This window comes from Vespa crabro, chromosome 15 (assembly GCF_910589235.1).
Source record: "Vespa crabro chromosome 15, iyVesCrab1.2, whole genome shotgun sequence".
NCBI lineage: Eukaryota > Metazoa > Arthropoda > Insecta > Hymenoptera > Vespidae > Vespa > Vespa crabro.
Genome location: NC_060969.1, coordinates 4800519 through 4812928, shown reverse-complemented (window position 1 = coordinate 4812928; position 12410 = coordinate 4800519). Strand labels below are relative to the sequence as shown.

The window sequence follows — 12410 nt, the reverse complement described above, 5'->3', positions numbered from 1 at the left end:
GAAAGAAAATTTTAACCTACATTATTCAGACACTATATAATTTGAAAAATTCCTATTTTCAATACCAAGATAAGTGACAAAGAAATTCTTTCGTTTGTTCAGACAGATGTTACATATACATACACGAACACGTATAATTTAGTTCGATAATAAAGGCTTTAAAATATATTTGTTGGCACTACTGACCTATATAATTTCTTAGAAAAAATCTGTTTTCAATGTCAATATTAATATTAAAAAAGCACACTTGCTTAATTGCGCGAAAATTCGTTTAGATACTTCCTAGATGGCGCTCGATAATCAACGTGAAATGTTATAGTATCAATAATTATTTGAGTCTAATACTGATTTATTTTATTGTAAATTACAATGGAGGATGAAGTGACAAATAAAACATTAACTGGTATTCCTTCGTTGCAAACAAAAGCTGGTCCTAGGGATAAAAATTTGTGGATACAACGATTAAAAGAAGAATATCAAGCATTGATTACGGTAATGATATGTATTCTACTTTCTAAAAATGATAGTTTCCATATGTTAGTTATCTTAAATATTATTTTGGAACATTCATAATGTTATTAATACAAAATCTCTCTTTTTCCTTACAGTATGTCAAGAATAATAAAGAATCGAACAATGATTGGTTTAGGTTAGAATCAAATAAAGAAGGTACAAGATGGTTTGGAAAATGTTGGTACATGCAAAATTATTTAAAATATGAATTTGAAATTGAATTTGATGTTAGTATTTCATTTTTCCTTAATTTATATTAAATATTATTATAATGCTGTTATAAAATTTAAGTGCAATAGTAATGTTTAATTAATAGACAATATTTAATTATGGAATTTTTAGATACCTGTAACGTATCCAGCAACAGCACCTGAGATTGCATTACCAGAGTTGGATGGTAAGACAGCAAAAATGTATAGAGGTGGAAAAATTTGTTTAACAGATCACTTTAAACCTTTGTGGGCACGTAATGTACCCAAATTTGGTATTGCTCATGCTATGGCTCTTGGTGTATGTATTTTAAATATTAATTTATAGTTTAATATCATTATATATATACCAGATGAGTTGTCCTTTAATTGATTATATTTTCTAAATTGTAGCTTGGACCATGGCTTGCGGTAGAAATACCTGAACTTATACAAAAAGGAGTAGTAGTGCATAAGGAAAAAAATGAAGAAAAAAAATAACACATACTTTATATAGATTAAATATCTAGAAAGAAAAAAATACTTGTATTTTAAATGATAATTGTTAAAATATCACATATGCTTTAGACATCTTTTTTTATTTTAAATGAATTATCTGTATATATCATTCCTAATTACACTGTTATATATATTTTAAACAGTTAAACAGTTTTATATACATTATTGACATAAATAGATGCTATTATATTAACAAATATTTTATTTACAAATTTATTTATCTTCATCTATTTTTACTTGTGTGCTATCCTTTATTATTTTATCAAGTTGGTGTAAGTCTTTAAGAGATACCTGACCTGTACCTCTTTGAAGAGGTTTTGGTTGAGATGGATGTGGTTTCCATCCTAATAGATAAATAATTTGAAATGTACTAGGTATATATGAAGTTCCATCTTCTCTAGTTTTTCCATATAACTCTTTGTATATAGCAGCAGCTGCCATTAAAGTGTCACGCTTTAAATGAAGTTTACGATTTCTTGCAGCATTGTTTTCTGCCATTCCTGAGACAATATAACAAATAACGAAAGAATATTGTAAAGTAATTGTTTTCAAAAGTACTATTAACACCTTTAATATTGAATTATTTAATGAGTGGATATATGTACCTTTCAAATCCCACATGAGTTCAAACATAGAAGGGTATCCTATAACTATCTCATCTGTATCAATAGTTAACATAGTAAAATTAGCTCTTGTTAATAAAGTTCCAATATCTCTAATTTCCGTAAAAGGAGATATGTGTGGTGAAATTCCTCCTTCTCTTTCTAATTCTGCCAATTGTAAAGAACCTCTAATAATGATACCAGAATTTGAAGAAAGAACAAACAAAACATATCTAATAATAATGTTTATTTGAGCGAGAAGATTAATCAATTAACCTTAATTCATATAATGTTTCTCCTCCAAATATTGCAGCCATAAAAACTCCATCCTGTTTTAAACAATTATTAATACTTTTAAAGCATCCAGGCAGATCATTGACCCAATGAAGGCTCAAACAACTTATGATAAGATCTAAACTGTCTGGTTTATATATTAGTTCTTCTTCATCAATAATTTTTTTTTCAACTTTAATACCTTCATTAGTTTCGGCTTGATTTAATGCAGTTTGGCTCATGTCCGTTAAAATTAATTCTTCTACGGATTCTTTTAAAATATTCTTGGAGACATGACCACGACCACATCCAAAATCTAGAGCTCTTTTAAAAGTCCTTTTTATATCAAATATTCTATCAGATAACCTGTATCCTACTTCATCTTTAATATAATCATACAATTTAACATCAGGAGCATTCACAGCACGTTCTCTTTGCAATAGTTTAGCGTATCTGTCAAAAACATTCATGCTACTGCCAGGTGGTAAAGCAAATGTTGGAGTGAAAGTAGTTATAGTACAAATACCATTATAATTGCTTAAGCCACTACATTTTGATTTTTTATATAGATCACAGCAGTCAGATACTATTTGCATTAAACGTTTTTGTTTATTAAATAATACTATTGAGATCATTATTTTTAAATATAATAATAAAAGAATATTAACATAAAAGATATTAGTTTTTTGGATTATATTAGTGTTTGTAATAAATTTAATATAATATACTATATAATCTAAAATAATAATTTAAAGTTAATAAACTAAAGTATTAAAACGTTTAAAAGTTATCCATATACAGTTGACCAGTTCCTACCAAATTTATAATTGTTTACTACGAAACTATCGACTGATGATATACGTATATGTATAAACATTTCATTACAAGATGGCGCTAAAACTTCAATTTTCGATAATCGAAATCATTGACAACGAGTTACAATCGATACGAAGTCAATTTTAAAGATAACTTCACATTTTACAAAAATTCGAAATACTGTAATAAATCTTTTATATATATTTTTCTAGCAAACATCATTGCAATATTTCTTTATTTTATTAAAAAATGTATAAGGACAGAAATGAAAAAGAAAGCAAACATCGAGTGAATCGTCCTCATCAACATCGACAACAGGAAAATTTAAGTCAATCTAATACTGGTATGTAAAATTCAAACTTATGTTCAATTGAATATTTAAATCTTTTTTTTTTGTTTTAACAAAGAGATAATACGTATAATTAATTGTAAATTTTTCAAGAAACTGTAGACGAGAGGACGGATAATAATAACCAAAGAAATGTTAGTATCTGTAAAATTCGAATTATATTTTGAGTACACGGAATTAACGAACAGCATGAAGTTTTAATTTATTATTTTATCATTTAAGACCATAACAGAAATACCCGCTACGATGTTGAAAATGGATTATTTAACCGAGAGAAAAATATCACAAGCTGAAATGGAAAGACGTTATAGTTGGCTGCAAAAAGCTAGAATGAGCATCTCGTCGACAAAAGATCGATGCCGTATTATTCATGAGGTTTATTTCTAAATAAATCTTTTAATCTACCTCTAAGTTAATAAATATATTTAAAGTTTAGGTTCGTTTCCCTGATAATTTCAATGGTCTTTACTGCGCACGTTTCTCTGCAAATGGTGAGGTCATAGTCACGTGTTTTGGAAATGGCTCTATTCAAGTATATAATATTATATATAAATATTTTTTATTTTACTCGATAGATAAACGTATATATATATTATATTAAAGAAATTGAACTTTATTGTTTGTAGATTCGGAGCGGCGAAACTGGACAATTGAAAGCAACATTGAGAGGCGGTATGGAAACTTCGTTTCCAATTATGAGCTGTAGATTTCATCCGATAAAAAAGAATGTTTTTTATACGTCTGGCGCATGCGGTAATATTTTTCAATGTACGACGGACAAAAACGAAATTAACAAATTTATTTCAGGTATATTTTTATTTTCATATATATATATATATATTTTTTTTTTTTTTTTCAATTATCGAATCTATATAACGCGAATATATATTTATTTGAGTTTATATTGAGAAAATTCATTTAGAACCGATGAACGAAGTTAATGCGATAGATCTTAGTTCCGATGGGAATTATTTGGTTGCTGGTGGCAAAGATGCAGCTGTTAGAATTTATGACTCCGAAATCGCAAAGGTAAATCAAATTTCGTTTTTTTTTCTCTTTGTAATATATATATATATATTTTTTTTGATTCAATAATGAAAATTTCATTAGCCAATATTGACGTATCGGAGAATTGAGGAAGACATGATGCACAACGTTACGAGATTTCATCGTATGAGAATATTCGCTGCGAGGTTTCATCATATTTATACGAATTTGATTATTACCGGAGGCTGGGATGATACAGTCAGAGTAAATTTCTAATACAAAGCTAATAGTACACATCTCTTTGAAGTTATAAAGTCAATTGCAATATGTCTCATTGAATTATTTTTGTTTAGATTTGGGATATCAGAGTCAGTGATGGATCCATTAGAACGATCAAAGGGCCTCACATTTGTGGCGATGCGATTGATTTACGAGTAATAATATAAGTGCGTTTCAATTCTCTCTCTCTCTCTCTATATATATATACTTTTACTTTTTTTCAGGAATCGCACATTTTAACGGGTTCTTGGGTCGTCCGTGAAAGTCTCCAAATTTGGGATTTAATGAGTGCTAAATTAATCGAGACAATAAAACCACGAAACAGACCTACCACCTTAGAGGGTGAATTTCTTTATACCGTTCAGTACTTTGATGGGGATCCTTATGGTGATCATATACTTGCATCTGGTTCTGGTACCGGTGCTGTAGAAGTGATTAATATAAAAGAACAAAAGGTTAGTTATTATCTCTTTCGCCTCGTATTTATGTCGTTTTATTATTTGACTTTTTGAGTAGGTAATAGATAGTTTCAATGTAAATAAACCAATCGTTGCATTGGACAGCAATGGAACTACGATAGTCTACGGTGGCATGGAATCTGTACTTAGGCTTGGTAATTATAGTTAATAACAAAATCTTAATTAGCTTAAAGATTACATTTCTTATATTTATGTATGACTATTTTAAAACTTATTTAATAATGTATTTATGTTAGTTCTAATTTCCTATATAGAAAAATATATACAAGTATATCAGCTTAATTAATATAATTTAGGTCGAATAACATAAAATTTAATTTCGTCTATTATTCTTTTTCTCTCTCTCTCTCTCTCTCTCTTTCTCTCTCTCTTCGCTTTGAATTTCTCTTATCTTTTCCTAGCCCGTTATATTAGTTTTTTTTTCTCATGGTATACAATCCCTATAAAATAAGATTGATACATATATTTGAATATAGTCTTATATAGTTGTTACACCATTGAAAATACGAGTCGAGTGTATAAGAAATTTCAATGTGCCATGTAGAGTTGCGGTACGATACGCCTCGTTACATAGATAGGCCATATATAAAGTGTCGGCCTTTGACGATACACATATATAATATACATATATAATTTTGTATTTACAAATGCAGAATGAAATAATCTTCTTGTATTCTAATATGAAGAAGTAAAAATACTACACTATTTACTATAATTATGCGTAACAATTAGAAAAAAAGATAGGAAACTCAAAAGTTTTGTTACTAATCATGACTTTTTCAGAGCCTGATGTTTATATTTTCGTCATAACGCGTATGGAGTAATTTACAATTGCAATTACCATTGCATTCTGAGCGACGCGACGTTATTATCCGTCACAGTCATAATTATGAGGTTGGAAGGATGGTAGGCTAACACAACGTAACGCTTAAAGCGTATCAAATGCAACGTTAGCTCGTGTCAGATGAGAAAAAACATTTACATTACACGTTGCTTACACCACACGTCAACGTAAATTATTTTCGATACATTTTGTTCCTTTGTTCTAATTACCCACATTGGCGAGTAAAACATTTTACGCTTACTGATTGTGAGAATGTACCGTTAACACTTGCCTAAACTTTCATTTTAGAGGTAGTACGTATTTGAAATACGTTTACCCGTATTTGCATGTTTAAATAACCATGCTTTTACAATTGTTACGTATATGTATCCGTATCATTCTTTTTTTTTTTTTCCTGAATGCTGATATATCTTCTTTATTCTCTTTGATACAATTCTCACGTTGAAAGTATTCTCACGTTGTTTTTATGAATAGATCCTACGAATTAGCGGACCAAATCGGGTCGGTTGATAGGAATTTACAATCCGCTTCCTGAACTGGTGCTTCATTACGTATAAAAGTATCATGAGAGAATGGTCTGTATTTTTTATTTAATACAACGAAATTGTGAAGCACATTATATTTTACGATTATATATGAAAAAAAAATTAATCGATAATATCTTTGTTCTCAGAGAAAGTTAACTAAACAAAAAAGGTAACAGCGAAAATCGCGAGATCTTTTTAATTTAACAAGCTTGTCATCTAGTTGTAATTGTACTCTGATCTTTCAGGTTACTGGAACGAAATTTACGTCTAGGTATATTACATGAAGGAAAAAAAAAAAAAAATAATAATATAAGATTACCTTTGACCCGAGCTCGTCAAGAGAGTAAAGCCGAAGAGAATGAACGTATGGAATGGACGTCACGGGAGAACCGAGCTCCTTTTCCTTCTTAAGGAACTTACGACGAAAGTGTAACAGTAGGTTTCTCAAAGCATCAACCAGGCGCTCCCTGTTCGGTACGCTGGAGATGAACAAGTTTATCCGATATATGGAGACGTATGAAACAGTCAAAGTTAACAACGCATTGCTGCACGCTCTGTCGAGAGTTTGGTGGAAGGAGAAAGTCATCCACCTGGTAGACAGATCTCTACCTTTTGGATCATCATTAAGTCTCCAGCTTTGCAGTAGAGACGAGACAAGAGGAGAGAAAAATTCTATAGACCTGTTTGTTGCATAGAAAAATATAATCTTCTCGAATCGAGGACTCCTGCGAGTATTCAATACGATCAAAGTATTATATCGAGTGTTAGATAATTTAAAAAAATGATATCGTTGTCTATCCTATTACGACGGAATCGTACGAACAAGTGTACAAGTGTTGTATCCTTCGTTTTAATTTGATCGAGTTTACTCTATTTAATAATCATGATCTTGAAAGGATGAATTGTGTCAATGAACAAATGTGTAACATTAATATGTAATATTTATGTGTAATTTATGATAATAATCGTACATTGTGAAATGCCGAAAAAATTCGAAGCGGTCAGTAGATGACACGAAGAGATTCACGAATTGATTCGAAATTATTGTCTCTTTGTAATTATAAGAAAAACATATCTGATGCATCTCACAGAAATTGATGTATCCTTCGACGCGGTAGCAAAGCGATTCGCTTGCAAGCGTAGAAGTGTTTTACCTTTAACTTTGAAATTAATTATATTTATTAATGTCTTTTATTGCGAAGCTCAAGGTATGTATATATCCGTAAGATTTAAAGTCTGAAAATACTAATGCGATGGAAAACGACACGTACATTTTATTTAGAAACTTTACAGAGGTATAATTTGAAACTCTGAATGAGCTCCGTGATTACTTTTATACCTTTACAGATCTCGAATACGTTACTCACGCGATGCGATTCTTTTGATATTTCTAAAGGAGTGTCACGAAAGCGTAAAATGTTCAAGACTGAAAGTAAATTTATAATGGAATACGGATGAAATATATTTTCATTAGATAAAATATATAACGATAAGGAATATTATTTCTGTCGTTTTCCAATCGATAAATATAATTAATCTTATAATATTATTTTCCATAATAATTTATTTTGTCTGTACAGGTAATGTAACGCCATATACAATAAAAAAAACGAGCCTTGGCTTAATTCGTAGAGTTCATCGCGATGATTCAAGTATCAAAGGGCCAATCGTTGATTGGCGCGATGAGAATCAACAAGTGGAACATACCGAGTATCTAGAAAATTTAAGATCTTCGAAAAATACGAATAAAAGTATACATTTTGATTTATCATCGTTTCTCAATGCTACTAAGAATATTACGAAGGCCGAAAAAACGATGTAAGTATATATTATTTTCAATAACTAAATGGCTAAAAGTTGATTTAAACGTAAACAATTGATATATAAATCCATGGTTGTAATTGAAAGTGTTGGTGAACTTACGAATCATACAAGATTTAAAAGAGGTGTCATTCATCTTTACAATATGGTAGTGTGTGCTACAGGATGTAATCCTTTGGTATATAAAGGATATGGTTGTTATTGTGGCTTCTTAGGATCTGGATATGTCATTGATGGAATCGATCGGTATTTCCTTAATTTTGCAATATAAATCAAAGTGTTGCCGTTTCCCTAACGAAAAAGTAATCTTTTAGGTGTTGTAAAATGCATGATTGGTGTTACGATGCCACAGAATGTCCTATATTCATGGAATATATTGCACCCTATTATTGGAGATGTTATCATGGTTACAAACCTGTATGTGGTAGGTATATCATTAGTTATATCTTAGTAAAATTATGGTAGTTGACATAGTAGATGATATTCTTTTGATTTATAGCCGTTGAACATGGTAAATGGGGAGGATCGGGATCGTGTGCACAACGTTTATGCGAATGTGATAGATCATTAGCAGAATGCTTACGCCGCTATCCTTGTCCAACTACAAAGGCTGTTTGTACTTCATCACCTTGGAGACTAGTACAAAATCTTTTCATGATTATGTAATTTCACGTACTGTATCAATACTCATTAAGAAAATAGTATCATTATACCAAAGATAGATTTCATAATGAAGCATAATTGTTCTCTATAATGTATTTACAGATTGCACGTATCTTAATAGCAGCGTTTACCTCAGGAATTTATATTACAAAAATATAAAATATGATTTTGTTTTAGTTTACTCTTATTTCATGAGTTAACAGTTCAGAGAATAGCTGTGTGCAAGTCTTACTCAACGTATAATTTAATAATTATTACAAAATAGAACCTCCTCTTATGTGCACAGTTCTATTTTGATATTTCTTTGAAATATCTTGTTCTATCTGTAAAAACGTAAGAAGGTTTTGAGTATTAAATATCATAGTGTATTTATCAAAGATATTATCATAATAATTTCAAATAATACCTCGGTTTGTAATTCTTTCATTCTTTGTACTGCATGATTCAAAAGAGGCTGCAGACCTATTATACGTTCTCCCGCTTCTTTTCTCTTTTGTATACAAGTGTCTTGATATTTTAACATTCTCTCAACTATAGCTAATTTTCGTTGTAGAGATAAGGTTAATGTATCTGCATAACTGCAATAAATATTTTTTATTTATAAACGAAGGAGAAATATACATTAGGAAAATATTATTAAAATTATATAAATATTATTTACCTTGGAAGATTTCTGATAGAGTATAAATGTTCATATTTGCTATCAGACATGTCAGATATAATATTTTGCATTCTTTCTAACATATTTTGTACACTTTGTAAATTAGAAAGTTGAACAATTTCTGATGCCTCTTGCATGTGACTAAAGGTCATTAAATTTTCTTTACTTTCTTGTTGAAATTCATATAGACGCATTTTCAAAAATGCTTCCAGCTAGAAATTAACATTTGTTTATTTATTTATAGTTTATTTCTAGAATACTTGACAACTTAAGTCTAGCGAGTTAGTTATTAATCTTACTTCTAATAAATCATTCATAAAGTCTATCATTGTTTGATGTTCTAAAATAGTTGGAGTGGGGTAGTCTACTATTAGTTCATCTTGTAAACATATCAACTCTGCATCAGAACTCTCACACGTGATGTTATCTGCATAAGAATCATTGCTTTCTATTCTTATGTCATAAATATCTTCTGTTTGTTTTTCATTATTATCTTCTACAACAGTGATGTTGAAATCAGAGTCAGATGTCAATTGCGATGAATCTTCTTGTAAAAATTCTGTTGCTGTAGTATTTCCTTTTGCTATAAAAAATATGTAATATCTGATTAAGTGTTCATATAGTATATATACTTCTAAATATAGATTTAAATTTTGTTAACGTACCTATCACATACTTTAAACATTTCATACTATCTTCATTAATTTCTTTCCCATTTGTAAATTGTACATATGCTTCGTAAAAATTAACAATATCACTGAGAGATTTTGTTTTCTCCGCTATCTTTGTACAAATTTTTGGTAATTCGATTTTAGCAGTTTCAGCCAATTCAAATCTGATATTTTTTCCAGAAATATTTAATTGTTTACAGAGGGCATCGAATTCAGCTTTTGCTGTTCTCTCTGATTTCTTATGTTTTTCCGTTTCTTTATCTAAATCCTATAGAATATAATTATACATGTCAAAATATACTATAAATAGAAACATATATATTAATTATAATATGTTTAATTCAATATAGAATAACTTACATTTTGCATCTGTTGTAATTTCTGAATTTGTTTCTTTAAACTGGGTATATCATATTTCACAATTTTCATCAACATTTGTGCTGCTTCTGCAAGATATACATTATCCCTTTCATACAAAGACATAATTTCTTGCCAATCTTTCATTCTTTGCGATCCATATCTCCCAAACATATTTTTTGTATCTGCTTCGGTTTCTTTTAAAATTTCAACCAATTTGCGGCAGTCAAAATAATTGATGTCTATGGGAATAAATATAAAAAATATATAGAAATAAAAATTTGTAGGGATAATGAACAAAATCACAATATAAAAAATTTATTATTACCAATGGTAGACAATAAACATGCTACATCATCTCGGACTGGCATATCTTTTATGGCATCGGTTATTTTTTCTCTAATAGTTACAACTTTTGAATACCAATCTTTTTTACAATGTCTTCTACTGATTAGCCATTCCAATAATCTACCAACATTAATATCAATGGGAATGTTTTGTTCCTGAAAGACAAAATGTTTCAAAATTCAAGATATGATTATAAATTATTTTTTTGCCATTAAAATAGGAATCCTCAACTTACATTCATGATAAATAATATGTATTTTATTTAACTGTATTATGAAAACTGTAACAGCTGCTGTGATTTAATTCAATTTTGACCATGAGAAATTGTCAGCTCAATCCAGCTTGACCATAAACTACTAGCATAAAATAGATGTTGAAAAACACCATCTGCAGAACAAAGAAGGAAGGTACAAATTCTATCATTATTTTACACGAGGATTATAATCTATATTATCAGTATTTTATGTACAAGAAAAAAGACAATTATATAGTAAGCATTTTTTTAATGCATTTAAAAAAATTGACTGTCTTGCATTGATTCACTATAATTGTTTTTATGATTTCTCGTCAATTTCTAACGTCTATTACAATGTCTAAAATCTTATCATTGGACTTTGAAGTGTTTGGAACAGTTCAGGGTATATCATAAAAAAACATTTACTTAATCAACATGGAAATATTAATAATTATACTTTTTATTTATATTTTCAGGTGTTTTCTTCAGAAAGGTATCTCTTTTCAAAGATCTTTGGAACTTATACACAGATTTAAATTGAACATTTGTATATATAGAGAATGCAAAATCACTGATTTTTGTATAAAATTATGTTTATGATTTTTTTTTCATAAAGTTATATACTAAATTAGATACTTATATTATTTAGTTCTGCATAAAGACAAGTGTTTTTATTTTATTTGTTAATGTAGTACACTCAGAAGAAAAGTCAGGAGTTAGGTTTAAAAGGCTGGTGTATGAATACGGATAGAGGAACTGTAGTTGGACAACTGGAGGGTGAACAATCAAAAGTGGAAGAAATGTACTTGGGGATCATATTCATGGCATTTCATTGCATGTCATATTTATTAACATATTTTCAATATCTTTCAGGAAGCGTTGGTTGCAATGTACAGGAAGTCCCCAATCAGCAATCGAGAAAGCAATATTTAAGAATGAAAAAGAGATTATGCAACCATCCTTTACGAGCTTTGATATCAGAAAATAATTTTTGAAAGTAGAAAATTAAATTGTTAGAGTTGCTTTATTTATTTGAATATTATGATTTATTTCGCCAATAATGCAAGATTATTTTTGCTTTACTCGCACAATGAGAATTATGTTATAAATAAAATTACAATAATTGCTCAATTTAATTTTAGTATAATTTTTAAAAGTTTAAATATCGAACTTTTGTTCAAGAGTTAATATTGTTAGGACACAATAAACCATTAAGTATTATACCCATTAGTTATTATAATTATTTCTATCGCCCTTGAAAGTAATTTATAAAAATTA

The 12410-nt window shown here is 29.2% G+C and overlaps 6 protein-coding genes across 10 annotated transcripts; 4 read left to right on the top strand and 2 right to left on the bottom strand.

The window, feature by feature from the left end:
* Positions 1 to 272: 272 nt before the first annotated feature.
* On the top strand, positions 273 to 1243 carry LOC124429495 (ubiquitin-fold modifier-conjugating enzyme 1). The gene is made up of 4 exons (XM_046974844.1): positions 273 to 492; positions 609 to 740; positions 856 to 1023; positions 1116 to 1243. Exons 1-4 carry the CDS (start codon positions 370 to 372, stop codon positions 1200 to 1202), a joined length of 510 nt encoding a protein of 169 aa, XP_046830800.1. The 5' UTR covers positions 273 to 369; the 3' UTR covers positions 1203 to 1243.
* Positions 1209 to 2905, bottom strand: LOC124429494 (arginine-hydroxylase NDUFAF5, mitochondrial). Its single transcript, XM_046974843.1, has 3 exons — positions 2099 to 2905; positions 1826 to 2010; positions 1209 to 1720 (listed from the first exon to the last, which is right to left on the bottom strand). Exons 1-3 carry the CDS (start codon positions 2728 to 2730, stop codon positions 1434 to 1436), a joined length of 1104 nt encoding a protein of 367 aa, XP_046830799.1. The 5' UTR covers positions 2731 to 2905; the 3' UTR covers positions 1209 to 1433.
* A 211-nt stretch (positions 2906 to 3116) lies between these two features.
* LOC124429552 (WD repeat-containing protein 38-like) lies at positions 3117 to 6412 on the top strand. Of its 5 annotated transcripts, none has more exons than XM_046974980.1 (11): positions 3117 to 3254; positions 3354 to 3394; positions 3483 to 3635; positions 3697 to 3792; positions 3887 to 4067; positions 4183 to 4289; positions 4371 to 4511; positions 4601 to 4681; positions 4751 to 4981; positions 5043 to 5139; positions 6324 to 6391. In XM_046974980.1, the coding sequence occupies exons 1-11, from the start codon at positions 3161 to 3163 to the stop codon at positions 6335 to 6337; spliced, it is 1236 nt and encodes a 411-aa protein (XP_046830936.1). In that variant the 5' UTR covers positions 3117 to 3160; the 3' UTR covers positions 6338 to 6391. The 5 variants fall into 5 exon arrangements, with proteins under 5 accessions (XP_046830936.1, XP_046830937.1, XP_046830933.1 ...); XM_046974981.1 differs by lacking the exon at positions 6324 to 6391 and adding an exon at positions 5789 to 5922 and having other exon boundaries at positions 3757 to 3792; XM_046974977.1 differs by lacking the exon at positions 6324 to 6391 and adding an exon at positions 5789 to 5922.
* Positions 6413 to 7454: 1042 nt separating this feature from the next.
* On the top strand, positions 7455 to 9092 carry LOC124429553. Its single transcript, XM_046974983.1, has 6 exons — positions 7455 to 7584; positions 7957 to 8194; positions 8285 to 8443; positions 8512 to 8621; positions 8697 to 8869; positions 8963 to 9092. The coding sequence occupies exons 1-5, from the start codon at positions 7455 to 7457 to the stop codon at positions 8861 to 8863; spliced, it is 804 nt and encodes a 267-aa protein (XP_046830939.1). The 3' UTR covers positions 8864 to 8869; positions 8963 to 9092.
* LOC124429551 (CDK5 regulatory subunit-associated protein 3) lies at positions 8939 to 11253 on the bottom strand. Its single transcript, XM_046974976.1, has 8 exons — positions 11133 to 11253; positions 10878 to 11052; positions 10553 to 10791; positions 10187 to 10460; positions 9821 to 10104; positions 9522 to 9733; positions 9267 to 9438; positions 8939 to 9183 (listed from the first exon to the last, which is right to left on the bottom strand). The coding sequence occupies exons 1-8, from the start codon at positions 11136 to 11138 to the stop codon at positions 9115 to 9117; spliced, it is 1431 nt and encodes a 476-aa protein (XP_046830932.1). The 5' UTR covers positions 11139 to 11253; the 3' UTR covers positions 8939 to 9114.
* A 102-nt stretch (positions 11254 to 11355) lies between these two features.
* LOC124429554 (acylphosphatase-1-like) lies at positions 11356 to 12355 on the top strand. The gene is made up of 4 exons (XM_046974984.1): positions 11356 to 11535; positions 11609 to 11625; positions 11825 to 11934; positions 12006 to 12355. The coding sequence occupies exons 1-4, from the start codon at positions 11454 to 11456 to the stop codon at positions 12118 to 12120; spliced, it is 324 nt and encodes a 107-aa protein (XP_046830940.1). The 5' UTR covers positions 11356 to 11453; the 3' UTR covers positions 12121 to 12355.
* The last annotated feature ends 55 nt before the right edge of the window (positions 12356 to 12410 follow it).